The sequence below is a fragment of the Leucopleurus acutus genome (assembly GCF_964270905.1).
Source record: "Leucopleurus acutus genome assembly, chromosome: 5".
In the NCBI taxonomy this organism is placed as follows: Eukaryota; Metazoa; Chordata; class Mammalia; order Artiodactyla; family Delphinidae; genus Leucopleurus; species Leucopleurus acutus.
Window position 1 is genome coordinate 111,025,993 of NC_139147.1, and position 21,689 is coordinate 111,047,681.

General features: G+C 40.4%; 1 protein-coding gene across 4 annotated transcripts in view; it reads right to left on the reverse strand.

Annotated features, from left to right (window-relative positions):
* The window catches only part of ARHGEF26 (Rho guanine nucleotide exchange factor 26), a 154,099-nt gene that overhangs the window by 112,497 nt on the left and 19,913 nt on the right, over positions 1-21,689 (reverse strand). For all 4 annotated transcript variants that reach the window (XM_082840474.1, XM_082840473.1, XM_082840472.1 and 1 more), the window contains exons 5-6: positions 6,213-6,269; positions 3,019-3,179 (exon numbers count right to left, since the gene is read on the reverse strand). In XM_082840474.1, the coding sequence (XP_082696600.1) occupies positions 3,019-3,179; positions 6,213-6,269 (218 nt within the window). The remainder of the gene's footprint in view (positions 1-3,018; positions 3,180-6,212; positions 6,270-21,689) is intronic.

Consider the following 21,689-nt stretch of genomic DNA (forward strand, 5'->3'; position numbering starts at 1 on the left):
AAATGCACACACCCAGAATCAGAATGACCTTGTCCCTGCCTGTTCGTTTTCATATAGCATCCTCTTACACATAAGGGCTTCTTGGTGACATTTACTGGAAAACAGTGAAGAACCTGAGCCACCGTAAAGAGGACCAGACATCACATTGTTAAGTCAAATGCTGAGCATGTTGTGACCTCAGCCTCCACTGAATATCCCGCCACCTATAGCTGCAATTTTTCATCAGGTAAAAGTAAAGCAATGAACATAGTCTTGATTATCCCACACTTAACAATGCCCCACTTAGTCAGTACTTAATTCAGACACTGATCGTTTGTTTATTCAAGAAAAAAATGAAAATTTTATGATTTCTTAAGACTGGAAACTTTTTCATGGGTAGCACATGAAGGCATTACCACTTGAGAGTCAGTCACTCTTGGAGCCCAAATGCTGGAAATTCAACAAGCAGGCTTTACATAATGAAATAGGTTTTGTAAATCTTCTGAGAACTTTGAATTTTAAAAAGGCTGTATCTGAAATGAGTATTTCAAACTTCAATAAACTCTTGTAATGTAAGTTATTATGCTACAGACACAAGATTACCATGCAGAAGCTGATCATTCTTAGTTGGAATATAACAGAGATCAAATATTACATAGACATCTCTCCAAACTAAAACACTGTATTTCAAATAAAAACAAAACAAAAAATGTAAAGGATAAAGATATTTCTTTCTTTATCATTTAATGCAGGCCGAGAAGTTTGAGTTTTGTTTTAAAAATGAAAAATGGAAAAAATGTCCAGAATAGCCTCTTATTTTAAGTTACTACAGAAATGAAAACATTTAAATAAAATAATAAGAGATTTATATCTTGTAAATGAGTGAAATTAAAATAATAAAATTTTCATCTATAATTTAAATAAAATGACTTATTTCAGGGTTAACCAATTATGGTTTTTATCCCCATTTTATATCTAAGAAATGAGTTGGAGAGGTTTAGCAACCTTCTCAAGGTTAACCAACTACCAAGACAAGATGTGATTGCTGGGGCCCAGGCTCCTTCTGAAGCATGCCTGGTACACGAGCAGTGCTGCCGAGGCCCAAAGACTCTTAGGATCCAAAACATACTCTGCTCAAGAACTGCTGCTACTCAACAGTCAGAACTAACAGCTTTCTCTAGAGTCATTTATACGCTATGAGAAGTGGACTGATGGCCACACGATTCAAAGAACAATTCCAGAGAGGAGTGAAAAACATGCCACCATGGTTTTCAGGAAACATATTCTAATTAAAATCATAACTTACATTTTATGGCTATCAAAACAGAAATAATTCTTTATAGCAATATATCTAACATGGAGATTTTCGTAGTTAAACCAAAGTACAAGTTAAAATGAAACAGACTCATTTTGAAATCTGAATACCTGTTGAACAGGGACACACCATCTAAGGCTCTTGCTCTGCCCCCTTCACCAACGGGAGAAAGGAGATTTTTCATTTCTCTTACCAAAATGGGCAAGACTGGTACCAAAAAAACCCAATAGGCTGAACACAAGCAATGACCCAGCTTCTGAAAAAAGACTTCCAAGCTGCAGTGTGTGTCACCACCTGCACACCACAGGCCCCTGTTCTCTAAGGCCCAGCAGGTCCTCTGGACACATATTTTTAAGTATCCATGCCAGTAATAAGATTGTCAAGATCTTTTCTTGTGGTAGAATCTAACTTCTGAAGTTGTGTCACTACCATAAAATATTGGGAGAGCTCGCTGATCTGACCACAAATTGCATCTCTGCAGTGGCCCCAGCTCACATGCTAACCTGTTCAGCACAGATGTTCAATCTTGCAGTTCAAAAGGAAAATCTACCTGCACACAGCGATGGAGCCAGGGATACAAACGTGTTATCGTCACTGCCTACTTGGATTTTCCCTAAAGTGACAAATGAACAACGTCCAGATTCGCAAGGGGTACTCACCCCAGGGACAGATCCTGTTTTTTGTGGGCCCTGAAGCCTGTACAGTTTGGAGGCCCTCTAAGAAAAAAATTAGGCACAAAAGCAAATATTTAAAAGGTGCCCTTGCAAATGAGGAGCCTTGAAGCTTAAGCTATGAGTTGTACAGTAAACCTACCTTTGACCCAACCATACAAAACTGCCAATATTCAATCCATTTTGATCTACCAAAATAGCAACTTCGGGTGGCTCAACACTGCTGGCACGTGGCTCCAGTACAGGCTGTGTAGTTCCCTCGGAAGGACAAAAGAGCTCACCACTGGTGTACAAACTGAGCTTCCTGCACTCATTAAGAATAATAACGGAGGGCTTCCCTGGTGGCGCAGTGGTTGAGAGTCGGCCTGCCGATGCAGGGGACACAGGTTCGTGCCCCGGTCCGGGAAGATCCCACGTGCCGCGGAGCGGCTGGGCCCGTGAGCCATGGCTGCTAAGCCTGCGCGTCCGGAGCCTGTGCTCCGCAACGGGAGAGGCCACAGCAGTGAGAGGCCCGCGTACCGAAAAATAAATAAATAAATAAAAATAATGGAAACTCTTCTAATAGTGCTTATGGAAAGTGAAATAGGGAAAATCTGTAAAAATCGTTATGGTCACTATGACTGCATTTTAAAAATAATATATACATATCTTAACAAGGACAAGACTATTATGAAAATGTAAACAGAAATAATGTCTGTATTTGAATGGTTTGATAGTGAGTTACCTTGTTTCCTTCCAACTAATGTTGTTATATTATTGGCAATAATTAAAAAGGAAAAATAAAAGGGAAAAAGGAGAAATAGGGAGAAAGAGAAGGAATATAGAGACCTTAGATATAACTGTCTTCTGTGACAATTAATTACACGCTTAGCATCTGTCTATACATCAACACCTTGAAACACATCTTAAAATTTATTCCAAGGAATAAAGATAAAAGCCAATTGAACAAGTGAGAGACTTCACACCTCTAAATGTCTTCCTTTTGACATAACGCAGCTGTTTGTTAACAAGTAATGTCTTGGCATGACCAAAGGCAAACGAAAGTGAACTTACTTTTTGCTTGCCTCACAGACATCTGTAATATTGGAGAAAAGATGGTGACTCTCTGTTTTGGTCATCGTATCACTCAGTGCTTTAGAATTTTTAAACATTCGTATCAAGATCTCCAAGCTGAGTAAATATGAATGTTCAGAGGATATAACTTCAAAGATAGCCTGATAGAAGGAAGAAGAAATGTGTTATTCATTCCTTCAATTAAAGAATTAAACCTAGCTCTCATAATTCTGCTATAAGAATAACATAATATCTTAAAAATACAAAAAGATAAGTATTAAAAACTACATTACCAAACTACTGTCTTTATATAAGGCACATATACCCAAATTTTGAGAAATAGAGTCACTGCCTAGAGTGTAACTAGGAAAAAATGAAAGTATTTGGATGACTTGAGACTGCATCCTGAGGTCACACTTTGCCAGGGGGCAGAATCTCTGGGAGGAAGCTAGGGCATGTCGTAAAATCTCAGTGTGACATTAATTAACCTTTGGGGTCATCTCCTCCAGCCCTGATTTCAAAGCATGCTGCTCTGGGACAGTGAAGATTTATGGACCTCACTTGGGATTCAGAGAAAATTTCTCACAAATACATTTCTTCCCTCCCTTGTGGGTCCTCCTTTCTCTCCCTATGTTTTAATCCAACTAATTTGTGGTTAATAAGAACAAATATTCTGGGTTCATTAAAAAGCATGATTGGACCTACCCTCAAAAGGTTCTTATCAGCCACAGGAATTCTTTTATATAAACTCATACAACTGAAAGTAATTCCGTCCAACAAGCCACCCTCTCTGCTCTCATCAGTGTCTCAAGAAGGAGCGAAGGACCCTCGGCAGAAACTCTTGGTGTCAGGCACACAGTGGTTTACCTGATAAGCGTTCATTAATTATCAAAAGCCAACCCATATATGTGGAGAGACACCAGCGCCCTGTGTAAGGAACTCATCTAGCACCTTAACAAAATCAGATTCTCCAAGAATGGCCAGGCAGGGAGAATTCCTCCTCAGGGAGGGGTAGTGAACATCCTTGCAGGCTTGAGGTTCCCATCCTACCTGGAGACCTACCCTAGTAACACTGCCATCAACCCCCTTGACCTCCAGGGTTCTTCGCCTCAGTGCTTGGCCCAAAGGGCACAGAAGATTCTCCCCGTGAGACCCTGTGCTCCAGCTGAGGCCAGGTGGGAGCAGTTAGGCACAGGCAGGTGGACACCCCGCTGCCGGTAGGTGAGCCATAATTCTTTAAGTCAGGTTAGTGGTGCTAGTCTCGGGGTTCACCTCTCTTCTTAGCATCCATAAGCTTTTAGAGAAGTCATACTGGTCTAACCTCAGTTGCACTCCAGGGACTTAAGTGATATAATCATCTAATGAGTAAAGAGTAAGAACATTAAGAGTCTCATTCAACCTGTATCTCGTGTGATTCTATTCAATCAATACAATTATCATCAGGAAATGTAATGCAAACTAAAGAAAATTCACCCATCCTGACCAAAAATAATGGATTTCAGGTTGTTGATGGATATAGTGCCTTGGAATGACTAAAAAATATTTTCAAAAGCAGAGACTTTTGTAATCAAATCCAAAATGTGAAGATTCAAACAAAAAGATATGATAAACTATACAGAGTAGATCACAGGAAAAGATGACTAAGTGGTAGTTTAATACAATAAGTTTAATGTAATAACTTAAAACATGCAATTGGGTCATCAACTACTTAAAAGCAAATCACATTAGACCTGTTAAAATATCTGTACAGGAATAGAAAGAAATCATAGTTAGATTTGCTGTCATTACCAGGGATTGAACCTGGGCCCTTGCCCAGAGTCCTAACCTCTGGACTGCCAGGGAATTCCCAGTCATTACTTTTTTAAATCACAAATCTAAATAAATATTTTCAAAATATAAGGGAAACAGAATAGGTTTAAAAGAAAAGAAATATTCAAATGGGACTAGGATCCTGGAGAAGCTCTTGAATTTGTCCACAAACAGAGAGAAATATTGTTTATGCCACAATGTTAACCATAAAGAAAAGAAGTACTGCCTGTTGTCCCTCACTAGGAGAACAGATTTTTTTTTAAAGTAGTATTTAGAGAATGGAATACTATACAGTAGTTTGAATAAATGATCTAGATTAACATGCATTAACATGGATAAATCTCAAAAACAATGTTGAATGTAAAAAGCAACCAACCAAAACATGTTCAGAATCATACCATTTATCTACATCTTAACAGATACACACAAGTATATGTACATAAATATACCTAATACGTGATTGGATGGATACACATCGATTCATAATTATAGTTGCCTCTGGGGAGGACAGGAAGGGAATGAGACAGAGGAGGAGAATGTAGGACTTCTATTTTAGTGAAAGTCTTAGTTTCTTTATAAATAAAAATAAGAAAAAAAATATAAATGTAATACATTTTTAATTCTCAGAGACGTATACACCAATGTTATATACTATTTTGTTTTTTTAAAGTTAAAAAAATGGCACTACAAAGCATCCTTATATTTTTGTGTTATTTCAGGCCAATGAAACAAGAAAAAGGTATCTCACGTCCTCTGTGGAATTGATTTACATGCATGTAAATGCCTAAGCTTCTGTACCTCCATACTCACATGCATAAAAAGGAAGGAAAGTACTTTGACAACTTCGCAATATTATTACAGGGAGCAATTTTCTTAAACTGCATTTATTAAACTTCAAGTTATGAAACCCTCTTATTATGTTTGACTTTTTATTAGGTAAACTTTTATTTTGGTATAATTTTAGATTTATAGAAATCTTGCAAAGAGGGTTCAGAGTTCCTATACTTCCTTCACCTGGCTTTCCCTATCCAGGGTACATTACATTTTGTCTGCAGACAAATATTCACACTTTATTCAGATTTCACCAGTTTTTCCACTAACACCCTTTTTCAGTTCCAGGATCTAAGTAATGTCTGTTTCATTTTTCAACGTATTTCTTCCAGTGTAAATACACGCAGACTAGGTGCTTTGTTAAGTTAAAATGACGTTGGTATATTTTAAATTTTCTTTTATGGGGGCTTATGTGTAGTTTTATTTGACAATGATCACACACTCCTTTTGTAAAAAAAAAAACAACAACAAAATGGATACATCGTCAAAGGAAAATGCTGAACGTAACAGGCACCCCTTGGAACCCTAACGCATCTGCTTGGTGGAAAACATACCTCTTGTCTCTTTCTTTCTTCTTGGCTAACTGTCTGAGATAATCCATTTCTTTTCACCTAGGGGGAAAAGCAAAATAAAGTTGAGCGCATTTACTTAAACAACTTCTTTATTATGTAAGACAGAACCCTATGCCCTTCAAAAATGAATTAAGAGAAATTACGCAAAATGTTGAATTCAGTACATACTAATTTTGAGTCTCACACCCCTCAAATGACATTTAATTACACTGATAAATTAGCATAGCTCAACACTAAAGAAATGAAAAGTGTCTAGAACACTATCCTATCAGGTTGAGTTAATCTGTTCTACTCTTAGTTCTGGCTATTCCTAAAATACTTATGAAATTAATCTTCTGATTCATAAGTGAAGAAATTCCTGATAATAAAGAAAATGAAGCCGCCACTCTAAGAGTTTACTGCCCAGAACCCTGGTCAGTAATATGGTGTCCTTATCTCATTGAAAGAGTAATTTTAACACTATTTTTTCACAAAGACTCAGTGGAACAGCAATGCTCTTTATAAAAACCCAATCAAACAAGGAAAACACAGTCCCCTTGGCCCAATTTCAGCAGTCTTTCAGGCATATTTAATTTTGACAAATAAGGATATTAACCTGATAGTCTTTAGAGAAGCCACAGTACCTACAAGAACCAAGAATGCTACCATTCTTCTTCTGCAAGTACCATACTTGCAGTAATACAGTTGTATCCCTAGTTGAATCCCTGCCGTTCCTGACTCAACTGCCACACATTTTTACCTGACTGCTGTAGTTCCTATCAAAATTCAGTCTCTAACCCAAAGAGTAGAGGCTGAACTATGAACTCCATGAAGGCAGGACCTGGAGTCTCTTCTGATATACCCGACACTGAGTCTGGCACATGAAAGATATTCATGTTTTTCAGTTAAAGTTTAATTAGCAAAAGGTAAGGCCTATGCAAAATACCGACCAATTAAATCCTGCCCTTCACAGGAAGAAGAGCAGGAAGACAGTGCCCTCCCCTTGTGTGAAAAATTAATAGCAATAAAAAATAACAAAGGTCTTCAAACGTTTGGCTACCATACTTCTCAAAAAACCCCGTAAAAACCATGTTCCCTTAGACGCATTTTTAAGTTGGCATCTCAGATTTTCATCCTAAACTTAAAGAATTTTAAAGATATATTTTGGGGCTTCCCTGGTGGCGCAGTGGTTGAGGGTCCGCCTGCCGATGCAGGGGACACGGGTTCGTGCCCTGGTCTGGGAAGATCCCACATGCCGCGGAGCGGCTGGGCCCCTGAGCCATGGCCACTGAGCCTGCGCGTCCGGAGCCTGTGCTCCGCAATGGGAGAGGCCACAACAGTGAGAGGCCTGCGTACGGCAAAAAAAAAAAAAAAAAAAAAAAAAAAAGATATATTTTGCTGCTAATTGTAAATTTAGACATTTTAACCGTGTGTTATTTTAAATGTATCCAATGAAATATAAAAACCATGATGACTAAACACCTATTGCATAACATCATTCATTCAAAAGTAAATAAGCTTTTCTTAACAGTTGGAGATTTCACATTATTCTTCTTTCTCCTTGAAATCTCATTTAGATGTCAATCCCATCCCCCTAAGATTCCTAGTATAATTCTATGTGTCAGAGTGTCTTATTAGTCACCCTAGCATACTTTAACACAAAATAGGTTTTTACATTTAATTTTCTAAAATTTCCTGTGACCAATAAGCTTTAAGCATAAAGACTCTTCTGTATTGTACAATCACTACAAATAGCATTACTAATCTATAATCAAAATGACACAATTACTTCTAATTTCAATGCATTTAGCCCTAAAAGTAAAATTTTACTGACAGTGCAACTCTGAGTGAGACGGTGGCTTAATTAAAGGAGGCTTTGCTGAAACCAGTATTTCAAATTGACCCCATTTTATCTTGTGCCTGTGATTTAACACGTTGAGACAGGGCACCAAAGTAAGATTTGATACGGCTGAGAGAGATGGCTTTCTTTAGAAAAATGGCAAAAGGGGTAACTGTGAAAGTGGAAGTTGGAAAAAAATAAAAAACCTGATGTAACACTTTAACTGCAGATACAGTCTCAGCTTTAGAAAAAAGAATACCTACAAGTTGAGAATCTGGAAAATGGTCCCCTTAAAGCTATTCCTGCCCACCTCACATCATCTTGCTGAATGCCCTGGGGTGTGATGCATATCCCAGTGTGAAGACCGCTGGCACACAGTTCTCTACATTGTGGGGTCAGGGTAATAAAGACAACTACATGTTACTGCCTTTAATCTGATTGTTGGAAAAGGTTAGAAAGCAGTGCAGTAGAGTAGAAAGAGTCCTAAATCAATAGTAAAATCAGCAATCATTTACTGAGCACCAGGAAATATGCTGTGTATTTTATATCCCATTCCCACTGAATCCTCATAAAAATTCTAAAAAGCCAATACTACTTTTATGCCCATTTAACAGATGGGAATAACAACTAAGGCTTAGGATCCCAGATCACACAGCTAATAGGTAGCAAGGCCAGGATCCCCATCCAGGCCTGTCAACTTCAGGGCTCCCACTCTTAATCATGATATTATCAGGGATAGGAACTCCCAGCTTTCTATGAGAGGCACCCCATTTCTAAGGTTGGATGATCACCACTACAACCCCTTCTAATGCCAGGTCTGTACCAAGTCTCCATATGTCTGTTTTCATCCACCCACATCACGGCATGTTGTAATGCCTTACCCACCATCCTGACCCTGGGTCAGCCTGTCAGCAAGAACTCATGGCTAAAAAGGCTTCTTCAAACATTTGAATAAGGTAGGAGACTGGACAGAAGAATGAAACCGTTCAGAGCCGCTCCCATTTGGTTAACCCTGAGCAGGAACTTCACAGGATTTCCTGCCTGACACAAAGTCCTGACAGATCAATATCCCAGCATCACGCCCACTGTCTCTGCAGGTGAGGTCACCAGCAAGAATTTCCAGGCCACCGGCATCTCTATCCACAACTACTGCTGACTTCAGACCCGGAAATCTTAAGGGGAAGAGAGCGAAGCATGTGGGCTTAGAGACCTACCCAGATACAGCTAATTTACTGAGGGATGAAGAGTACTTCATCCTATCAAAAAGAAAAAGAAAAAAATCCCCAGCTAAAGTAGTTGCTCTTCTGAGGGGGGAGAGAAGGTAGTTTTGAAAAAGGCAAAGTACTAATTGCATAGAATTATCATCTTTCACTAATACTACTAATTTAAAAAGTGATAAAATATTCCTTTACCCAAAAAACTCATCAGTAAGAGACCAGCAGCCCATACAAAACTGACCAAAAAGAAAAAAAGATTCCATGAAGCAGTCTCAGGTTATAATTAAGAAAACGGGCACATTCGGGGAATCTGAAAACTGGCTCTGGGGAGCTGTGATGAGCCAGCTCCTCCTGGCTGGCTGCCAGACCACTGCTCCAGGTCCTGGCTGGACAGGTTCTTCTCCTGAGCCAAGAGGAAGCATTTTGTCCACCTGAGACCTTCCACGTTCAACTCTAAATTAAGCAGAGCAGGTGCCTGGAGGTCGAAGGTCAAGAGCAGCAAGATTATTTCAGAGCCTGAAGAATTTGGAAGATGAAACCAGAGAAAGAAGGGGAGAGAGGTTATAAAACAGGGCCTCACAGAGACTGGCAGAAGGCAGGCAGGAGAAAACTGGGGGAGAATGAAAACACAGAGCAAAGTGTCAAGCAGAAAGAAACAAGGAAAGAAGGGGGTGAGGGAGGGAGGGAAAGGAAAGGAGGAGAAAGAATGCGTGCAAAGATTTTAATAGTAAATATCTCTGGAAATTTTCTATTCAAAACCAGTGACCTTACTGCTAAACTGAAGTAAAAATCTTTGGAAGGCCCAGGCTCTTCTTTTGCACAAAAAAAATTGTGTATAAAGCATATGTTTATACCTACAGTTTTTACATTTACATGTTTTCTGCAGTTTGCACAGTTTTGCTAAGAGAATCTAGCAAAATTCTCCAAGGGTTCTCCTTGTTTCCATGTATGGAGAAGAAAATACACCAGCTTCCAAAATGGATTCCTATTTTGTTATCTAAAATGAAAGAAATTAAATTGTACAGCCTCTTTTTTTCTTTTTTAAATATGTATTTTGCAGTGGGGGCTCTGGCCCAGCACAAACGGGAACACACAGACAGCCAAGCAACACTCCTTTACAGCTCTCTTCCGACCTCACTTGAACTTTCTCATTCCTCACTGGTCTAAATTTTTTATTTAACTATCTCATCAAGTAGAATTACATCAGTAGTTTAATAAAACATTAAGAACTAGATTCCATTTGGGGTTCTTGATTTCGTATAATCTAAGCAATTCACAAAACTCTTCAGATCTTGCCATGGCAGACGATAGACTCTAAGGAGAAAGTGTGAATATATGTCAATACTGTCGACATTTGAAGTGGATAAAAATTAATTCAAATAAAACAACAAAACTGTAGCTCACAACTACAGTTCTGAGATAAGTTGAAAAATATGAACATATATTATGTGGCCCGTCAAGACAGTGAATGCAGGGAACTCACTAATGTCATAACAGTCCTAAATTCATAATTATAAATTATATTTTTACTGCTGTAACTGGACTGAAATTCTCCTCCCATGATTTTTGTAACCAGTATATTTTCCATGTTCAAAGAGACAGAAGTTAACAACTGGCTAAAACTAATAAAGGACAGTAGAAGATACTTCATCTATGGATATGATAGTCTTACTGAACCCAAGATATAGTTTCTGAAATTTATAAAAGCGTAAACTCCCTAAAGTACAGACCCAGAAGTTAATTAATGGATACTCCACCTAAAATTGACGGCAAGTCAGAGAAAGACTTATCATATAATATGATAAGACATATCGTATAATATGACTTACATATGGAATCTAAAAAAATGATGTAAATGAACTTATTTACAAAACAGAAATAGACTCACAGACATAGAAAACAAACTTACTGTTACCAAATGGGAAAGGGAGGGAGAGATAAATTAGGAATTTGGGAGTAACATGAACACACTACTACATATAAAATAGATAAACAGCAAGGAACTACTGTATAGCACAGGGAACTATACTCAACATTCTGTAATAACCTATATGGGGAAAGAATCTGAAAAAAGAATAGATATATGTATATGTACAACTGAGTCACTTTGCTGTACACCCGAAACTAATACAACATTGTCAGTTAACTATACTTTAATTTTTAAAAATGGTTAAAAAATAAACAAATAAAATAAAACGGATGCCGATTCCCTTCTTGATACTTTGCCAATCTGAGCTTGTTAGATGACTGTCCCACAAAGGAACAACCAAGCTTTAGGTAGTAATTCCACTCCCGCATTCACCACAGCTACAGGTGTTTTCACCTCGTGAAGAACTGTGTTAGGAAAACCATGAGCTTTGTGCAATATTCCTTGGCCTTTGACGCCACTGACTGGAATAGGTAATAAGCCAGGTTCTCTGCACCTCCAACAGAGCCCTGAGGTTGCCATTTATACAGAGCCTATCTACAGGATAGAGTCGGCCCTGTACTTGTGGACAGAGCCAAGATGAACTACACCAGTCACCTGGCTGATCACATGACCATTTTCTATGGGGTAAACGAGGATATGTCCTCAGGCCCTCTGTGACTTGACAGTGTTTCTAGATAAGACAGGTGCACATTCCTTCTGTTTTTCACCGCCAGCCAGAGAAACCAGAATAGGAGGGCCCCCAAAAGACTGACCAACCAAAAAGGCTCAGAAAAGTAGTCAATTAAAAATTAGATCAGATATTTATAATCCAAGATCACACAGACTCCATAAAGCACTAATGTCCACTGAATACCCATGGGAGCTAAGACCTTTAAACTTGGAGTTACCCACTTGCTGAAAATTGACTGTTTTATTCATGCCTCCTGGTGATTCGCTATTCATGGGCTTCTATTCTCAAGAGTTCAAGTGGGAAGAAAATGAATTGCAAAGTAAAACTGCACCACGTGACACAATCACTCCTAGGTCCTTTCTACAGACTTAACACAAGCCGAACAGCCCCTGAATTATAAATGAGCTAGAATTCTTTCACTGCCAACAACATGGGAACAGCGGCTCTCTGAGCGTATGTCTGAAGTTCCTAAAATGAAAAATCTGCCACAGGCCCGAAACATTGTCCTCTGTAAGCAGTCCCTGCAGGCTGTCTCGGGCCCCACCATGTCCACCGAGAAATCACTGAGATACCTTCCACCTAAGCCACAAGCTGCCGCAGAACATCCACATCAAAGAGCCAGAGATCTGGACAACCAAAGATCAGATAAATGAGGCCAAGATGGGGACAGTGCCATATTTTTAGGGAGGGGCTGGCAAATAGAACACTATTTTTTAGAATAATGAGAGGTAGAAGACAATGGCCCATTTAATAAAATCATATGCTTAATTTAAAAAGATGTCCAGTAACATGCCAGGGACCTTCTCATTCATTTGTTCAAAAAACCAGATCTCCTCTCTGATCTACATTGTTAAGGTTAATTCTATAATCCTCACCAAAGTTCTGGCATCTCAAGAAACAGCAAAGCTCCCCCAGCCTCCCAGAGGTAACCTCAGGTCTGCTAAAACCGTGGCAAACTCAGATAAGACAGGCCAGGGCTTGGGGCTCTTACCCTGTAACGGCCTGAGTCACCCTCTGCAGACAGAGCCAGGATTCCTGATTGAGCCCCAGTTACTTCAGTACAGATATGAGGCCGAGGGGACAGACCACAAACAGCAAGCTCATTAAATGTCCAAGAATAAGTTGCTGTGCTTTGTATGATTTGGGAGATGAGCATGCATTGCTTCCTTCGCAGCCAGCCCTCGTAAACTAGCATCCTATATCTAGCCAATTCCTGATTCAGAGGATTGAATCTATTTCTCCAACTACCAATGTATCAAATGCTTACCACGCACCAGGTACTGTTCTTTCCATGCATCTAAAACGTCTAACAATGCCTCAAGGAAGCTATTACTATCGCTATTTTACAAAAAAGAAAATGGAGACACAGGAAAGTTAAATCATCGTTAGCCCTAATAAGTGGCCAAGCTGGGATTCAACCCAGGCCTGCTTGCTGCCTCCAAGGACTAATCTCTTTTTTTTAATAAATGTATGTATTTATTTATTTATTTATTTTTGGCTGCGTTTGGTCTTCGTTGCTGCGCACGGGCTCTCTCTAGTTGCAGCGAATGGGGGCTACTCTTCATTGCAGTGTGCGGGCTTCTCAGTGCGGTGGCTTCTCTTGTTGCAGAGCACGGGCTTTAGGCGCGCAGGCTTCAGGAGTTGTGGCTCGTGGTCTCTAGAGCGCAGGCTCGGTAGTTGTGGTGCACTAGGATAGTTACTCCGTGGCATGTGGGATCTTCCCGGACCAGGGCTTGAACCCGTGTCCCCTGCATTGTCAGGTGGATTCTTAACCACTGCACCACCAGGGAAGCCCCAAAGACTAATCTCTTAACCACCGTGGTGCACTGCCTTCTCATGCTTCTGAATTTCTTAAGAGGTGTGACCTGCAGCTACTTTTCCCTTAAACTAAGGTCCTCCCCCTGGATGCCGCAGAAACTGCATCCCCAACTGAATTCCCAGCTCCTGCTGCAGAGAAAGTTAAGCTGTTAGCAGGGCGCCTGGCAATTTTTAACTTGTTGATTAGTACTGACATTTGTGGAATCTCCTCAAATTCCTCTCTCTGACTTGTGGCTCTCAATACCGTCATTCCCCTGTGGGCTACTGAGCCTGGACCCAAGTGTACTCAATCTCTATTCCCCCGTGAGAGAGAAACCCAGTTCTCCTTTTTCTATCTGCAATCAGGAGGAGAAAACGAGATTAGGACATATTCGAAAAGCTCATGACACAGAAGCAGAGAGGATAAAAAGTAAACTGGTTTTAGGGGAAAAAGGCGATTCCATTAAGTTATTTAATAAAAGATGAACAGTTTTTAAAAGTGGAATATTTAATAAAATACGGAGGAGGAGACCAGACTAATAACAGTGGTGAACAGTGGAGGGGGTTGGGAATGGTGGTAAAATCAGAGCAACTTTCAGTCTTAACTGTTGTGTTTAGTTTTGTAATAAGGTGAATGTATTTGCATTACTTTTGTAATTCAAAAATAATTGTTTCAAAGAACTTAATTTAAATTTTGATTTTAAGTTGGAATACTAGGAATAAACTAATGACTAACAAAGGGAATTGGTTAAAAGAATCAAACACCTACTTATTTGATGAAATATAACATGAGCTTTACAAAGGCTGTTGTGGAAGAAACTCTAATAACATGGAAAGTCATTCACAACATTGTTAAGAGAAAAAAACAGGTTACAAAACAGCAGGTTTAATGACCTGAGAAAATATTTACAACACTGTTAAAGGGAAAATATGAGTAATAAGACAATATTATTGTGTTAATTTTTGCTTAAAGGAAAAGGAAAACTCTAAATACACATTAAGAAAAAAAAAAGTCTGAAAAGTCATATACCAAAATGTCAACAGTGATTGGATGGGAGGGATTGCAACTAATTTTTATTTTCTTCTTTTTATCTATTGGTACTTTTTGATTTTTCTATAATAAGCATCTCTTGGCTTTGGAATTAAAGCATTATTTTTAATAAAAACTAAAATATGTTTCAAAGTCCTCTCTCAAAAAAGAAACAAAGCAAGTAGGACAGGCAAATGGAACTGTTTACGGATGCCAATAATACCTGCATTTCTTTGTTTCTGCCCACAGGAAAACTCTTAAGTGAGAGGTGACCATGAGAGAGATTTCAGTCAAGCCCAAACCGGGCAGTGGCTTATGAGGCAGTGTTAAAAGTGAGTGATGACAGGCAGGTGTGCAGATGGGCGAGCAGAGGAGGACTCGTCTGGAGTCGCATAATTGACAATGACGCCGATGACACAGTGCAGGCGTGAGTCAGGAAGGGGCTGACGAAGGCAGAACAGGTCTGAGGGGCTCCTCTTGCAGAAGAGGACAAGGTGTGGTACCAACACCTTGGCTGCCATTTTGTTTTTGCTTCTTGTTTTCGGAACGTGGCAGATGGATAGAAATGATCACCTCCAAACAGTAAGTTCCTCAGAACAACACTGACACTGAAGTTAGTTTCTTTTTTTTTTTTTTTTTTTTTTTTTTGCTGTACGCAGGCCTCTCACTGTTGTGGCCTCTCCCGTTGCGCAGCACAGGCTCCAGACGCGCAGGCTCAGCGGCCATGGCTCACGGGCCCAGCCGCTCCACGGCATGTGGGATCTTCCCGGACCGGGGCACGAACCCGTGTCCCCTGCATCGGCAGGTGGACTCAACCACTGTGCCACCAGGGAAGCCCTGAAGTTAGTTTCTTAGATTGGCAATAAAATCTAAGCTGAGTAAAACCTGTTTTGGAAAAATGAATACTAAAGGGAACTAATAGGGACTTCCCTGGAGGTCCAGTAGTTAAGATGCCGCACTTTCACTGCAGGGGGCATGGGTTCGACCCCTGGTCAGGAAAATAAGATTCCACATGCCGCATGGTACAGCCAAAAAACTAAAAATAAAAAAAAAGTGGACTGATGTTTTACATGAGATGTTCAAAGCACGCAGTGGTTCCACTGGACAGGAATTACCTTATTATATGGAGGAGACCTGAGAAATAGGCACAGAATTACCACTGTTCTCCCATTTACCTATATCTCAAGCTTCCTTCAAGCAATAGTTTATACTTCTATTGCTTTTATTTTCCACACTTCTGCCCATCTAGCCCGTCTAGTTTTAGTCAGAGTCTCTAGAGAGCACTTTCCTGACCTTTACTGCTTTCTATGATATCTATCTGTGTCATTCATTTTTGCATTTTGTCCTACATTCTTTCAAAAACATCACTTAAACCTTTCATTTCTATTGTCTCCTAAACCAGTTTCTAAGTTCCTGCAGCGCAGGTACTGGTTTTCAGTTTGATTTGTTTGCCCCATCCAGCACAATGCAGTGCAACACAAATGAATTCTGCAGTCAGATACCAGCGTTTTCAAGCTACAAGCTTATAACCTCTTAGTGAATAGCAAAATAAAACCCAAGAATTTCTGATTGTCATCTACTTAAAGGTAACAAAACAGAAAGGACAGAATAGAGAATACCATAGCGCACTGCATGTATTAAGGGTAACTTCTGTTTTGTAAAGCTTTTGTTTGAGATACACACACGTGCACCCATGAACACACCTACTGGCTTACAAGTAAAATGTATTTCTCATTATGTTAAGCCACTGATATAGACCATGGTTGCAATGTCAACTCCACCATATGTAAATTTACACTAGATATGTCGGTCATGTCACTTAACACTCCCACTCACCCTCAGAAGAAAAGCTGTTCTACTCAGAGCTTCTGCAAAAGCAGCAGCCCAAGAGCCCACATTTCACACCATCATGGAGGCCAAAGCTGATTGGAAAAGAGCTACTTAAGCACCTGATCAAATAACAGTAAATGTTTAAGTGACCTATTTAAGTGGGGGGAAAGAGGCTGAGCCTATATGATTCTCTCTCAAGAAATTGACCTGGGGGGACCTCCAAGATGGCAGAGGGGTAAGACATGGACATCACCTTCCTCCCAACAAATACATCAGAAATACATCTACACATGGAACAGCTCCTACAAAACACCCACTGAACGTTGGCAGAAGACCTCAGACTTCCCAAAAGGCAAGAAACTCCCCACGTACCTGGGTAGGGCAAAAGAAAAAAGAATAAACAGAGACAAAAGAATAGGGACGGGACCTGCACCAGTGGGAGGGAGCTGTGAAGGAGGAAAAGTTTCCACACACTAGGAAGCCCCTTCGCGGGCAGAGACTGCGGGTGGCGGAGAGGGGAAGCGTCGGAGCCGCAGAGGAGAGCACAGCAACAGGGGCGCGGGGGGCAAAGTGGAGAGATTCCCGCACAGAGGATCGGTGCCGCCCGGCACTCACCAGCCCGAGAGGCTTGTTTGCTCACTCGCCGCGGCGGGCGGGGCTGGGAGCTGAGGCTCGGGCTTTGGAGGTCAGATCCCAGGGAGAGGACTGGGGTTGGTGGCGTGAACACAGCCTGAAGGGGGCTAGTGCGCCACAACTAGCCGGGAGGGAGTCTGGGAAAAGGTCTGGAGCTGCCTAAGAGGCAAGAGACCATTGTTTTGGGGTGTGCAAGGAAAGGGGATTCAGAGCACCGCCTAAACAAGCTCCAGAGATGGGCACGAACTGCGACTATCAGCGCAGACCCCAGAGACGGGCATGAGGCGCTAAGGCTGCTGCTGCCGCCACCAAAAAGCCTGTGTGCGAGCACAGGTCACTATCCACACCTCCCCTCTTGGGACCCTGTGCAGCCCACCACTGCCAGGGTCCCGTGATCCAGGGACAACTTCCCTGGGAGAACGCCTGGTGTGCCTCAGGCTGTGCAACATCACGCTGGCCTCTGCCACCGCAGGCCCGCCCCACATCCGTACCCATCCCGCCCCCCCGGCCTGAGTGAGCCAGAGCCCCCGAATCAGCGGCTCCTTTAACCCCGTCCTGTCTGAGCAAAGAACAGACGCCCTCAGGCGACCTACACGCAGGGGTGGGTCCAAATCCAAGCTGAATACCGGGAGCCGTGCGAACAAAGAAGAGAAAAGGAAATCTCTCCCAGCAGCCTCGGGAGCAGCAGATTAAATCCCCACAATCAAGCTGAAGTACTCTGCATCTGTGGAACACCTGAACAGACAACGAATCAACCCAAAACTGAGGCAGTGGACTTTGGGAGCAACTGTAGACTTGGGGTTCTGCTGTCTGCGACTGACATGTTTCTGATTATTTTGTTTATCTTAGTATAGTTTTTAGCGCTTGTTATCATTGGTGGATTTGTTTATTGGTTTGGTTACTCTCTTCTTTTTTTTATTACTTTTATATTTTAATTATTTTTTATTTTAATTATTTTCTTTTATTCTTTTTTTCTCCCTTTTCTTCTGAGCCGTGTGGCTGACAGGGTCTTGGTGGTCGGGCCTACTGTCAGGCCTGAGCCTCTGAAGTGGGGGAGCCGAGTTCAGGACACTGGACCACCAGAGACCTCCTGGCTGCACATAATAACAATTCGCAAGAGCTCTCCCAGAGATCTCGGTCTCAACACTAAGACCCAGCTCCACCCAAAGGCCAGCAAGCTCCAGTGCTGGATGCCCCATGACAAACAACTAGCAAGATGGGAACACAACCCCACCCATTAGCAGAGGGGCTGCCTAAAATCATACTAAGTTCACAGACACCCCAACCAACACCACTGGATGTGGTCCTGCCCACCAGAAAGACAAGATCCATCCCCACCCATCAGAACACAGGCACCACTCACCTCCACCAGGAAGCCTACACAACCCACTAAACAATCATCAGCCACTGGGGACAGACACCAAAAACAATGGGAACTACAAACCTGCAGCTTGCGAAAAGGAGACCCCAAACACAGTAAGTTAAACAAAATGAAAACACAAAGAAACACACAACAGATGAAGGAGCAAGGCAAAAACCGACCAGACCAAACAAATGAAGAGGAAATAGGCAGTCTACCTGAAAAAGAATTCAGAGTAATGATAGTAAAGATGATCCAAAATCTTGGAAATAGAATGGAGAAAATACAAGAAACGTTTAACAAGGACCTAGAAGAACTAAAGAGCAAATAAACAATGATGAACAACACAATAAATGAAATTAAAAATTCTCTAGAAGGAATCAATAGCAGAATAACTGAGGCAGAAGAACGGATAAGTGACCTGGAAGATAAAATAGTGGAAATAACTACTGTAGAGCAGAATAGAGAAAAAAGAATGAAAAGAATTGAGGAGAGTCTCAGAGACCAGTGGGACAACACTGAATGCACCAAAATTCAAATTATAGGGGTCCCAGAAGAAGAAGAGAAAAAGAAAGGGACTGAGAAAATATTTGAAGAGATTATACTTGCAAACTTCCCTAACATGGGAAGGGTAATAGTCAATCAAGTCCAGAAAGTGCAGAGTCCCATACAGGATATTCCAAGGAGAAACATTCCAAGACACATATTATTCAAACTATCAAAAATTAAATACAAAGAAAAAATATTAAAAGCAGCAAGGGAAAAGCAACATAACATACAAGGGAATTCCCATAAGGTTAACAGCTGATCTTTCAGGAGAAACTCTACAAGCCAGAAGGGAGTGGCAGGACATATTTAAAGTGATGAAAGGGGAAAACCTACAACCAAGATGACTCTACCCAGCAAGGATCTCATTCAGATTCGACAGACAAATTAAAATCTTTACAGACAAGCAAAAGTTAAGAGAATTCAGCACCACCAAACCAGCTTTACATCAAATGCTAAAGGAACTTCTCTAGGCAGGAAACACAAAAGAACGAAACGACCTACAAAAACAAACCCAAAACAATTAAGAATATGGTAATAGGAACATACATATCAATAATTAAATTAAATGTAAATGGATTAAATGCTCCAACCAAAACACACAGACCAGCTGAATGGATACAAAAACAAGACCCGTATATATGCTGTCTACAAGAGACGCACTTCAGACCTAGGGACACATACAGACTGAAAGTGAGGGAATGGAAAAACACTTTTCATGCAAATGGAAATCAAAAAAAAGCTGGAGTAGCAATTCTCATATCAGACAAAATAGACTTTAAAATAAAGACTATTATAAGAGACAAAGAAGGGCACTACATAATGATCAAGGGATCAATCCAAGAAGAAGATATAAAAATTGTAAATATTTATGCACCCAACACAGGAGCACCTCAATACATAAGGCAAACGCTAACACCCATAAAAGGGGAAATCGACAGTAACACAATCACAGTAGGGGACTTTAACACCCCACTTTCACCAATAGACAGATCATCCAAAATGAAAATAAATAAGGAAACACAAGCTTTAAATGACACATTAAACAAGAGGGACTTAATTGATATTTATAGGACATTCCATCCAAAAAACAACAGAATACACTTTTTTCTCAAGTGCTCATGGAACATTCTCCAGGACAGATCATATCTTGGGTCACAAATCAAGCCTTGGTAAATTGAAGAAAACTGAAATCGTATCAAGTATCTTTTCTGACCACAACGCTATGAGACTAAATATCAATTACAGGAAAAAAATTGTAAAAAGTACAAACACATGGGGGCTAAAAAATACACTACTAAATAACCAAGATATCACTGAAGAAATCAAAGAGGAGATCAAAACATACCTACAAACAAATGACAATGAAAACATGACAACCCAAAACCTATGGGATGCAGCAAAAGCAGTTCTAAGAGGGAAGTTTATAGCAATACAATCCTACGTCAAGAAACAAGAAAAATCTCAAATAAACTACCTAACCTTACACCTAAAGCAATTAGAGGAAGAAGAACAAAAAAAAAAAAAAACCCGAAGTTAGCAGAAGGAAAGAAATCATAAAGATCAGATCAGAAATAAATGAAAAAGAAATGAAGGCAACAATAGCAAAGATAAATAAAGCTAAAGGCTGGTTCTTTGAGAAGATAAACAAAATTGATAAACCACTAGCCAGACTCATCAAGAAAAAAAGGGAGATGACTCAGGTCAACAGAATTAGAAATGAAAAAGAAGTAACAACTGACACTCCAGATATACAAAGGATCATGAGAGATTCCTACAAGCAACTATATGTCCATTTTAGGACAACCTGGAAGAAATGGACAAATTTGTAGAAAAGCACAACCTTCCCAGACTGAACCAGGAAGAAACAGAAAATATAAACAGACGAATCACAAGCACTGAAATTGAAACTGTGATTAAAAATCTTCCAACAGGCAAAAGCCCAGGACCAGATGGCTTCACAGGTGAATTCTAACAAACATTTAGAGAAGAGCTAACACCCATCCTTCTCAAACTCTTCCAAAATATAGCAGAGGGAGGAACACTCCCAAACTCATTCTACAAGGCCACCATCACCCTGATACCAAAACCAGACAATGAGGTCACAAAGAAAGAAAACTACAGGCCAATATCACTGATGAACATAGATGCAAAAATTTTCAACAAAATACTAGCAGACAGAATCCAACAGCACATTGAAAGGATCATACACCATGACCAAATGGGGTTTATTCCAGGAATGCAAGCATTCTTCAGGATATGCAGATCAATCAATGTGATACACCATATTGACAAACTGAAGGATAAAAACCACATGATAATCTCAATAGACGCAGAAAAAGCTTTCGACAAAATTCAACACCCATTTATGATAAAAACTCTCCGGAAAGTAGGCGTAGAGGGAACTTACTTCAACACAGTAAAGGCCATATATAACAAACCCACAGCCAACATCATTCTCAATGGTGAAAAACAGAAACCATTTCCTCTAAAATCAGAAAGAAGACAAGGATGGTCCACTCTCACCGCTATTATTAAACATAGTTTTGGACGTTTTAGCCACAACAATGAGAGAAAAAATAAATAAATAAAAGGAATCCAAATCGGAAAAGAAGTAAAGCTGTCAC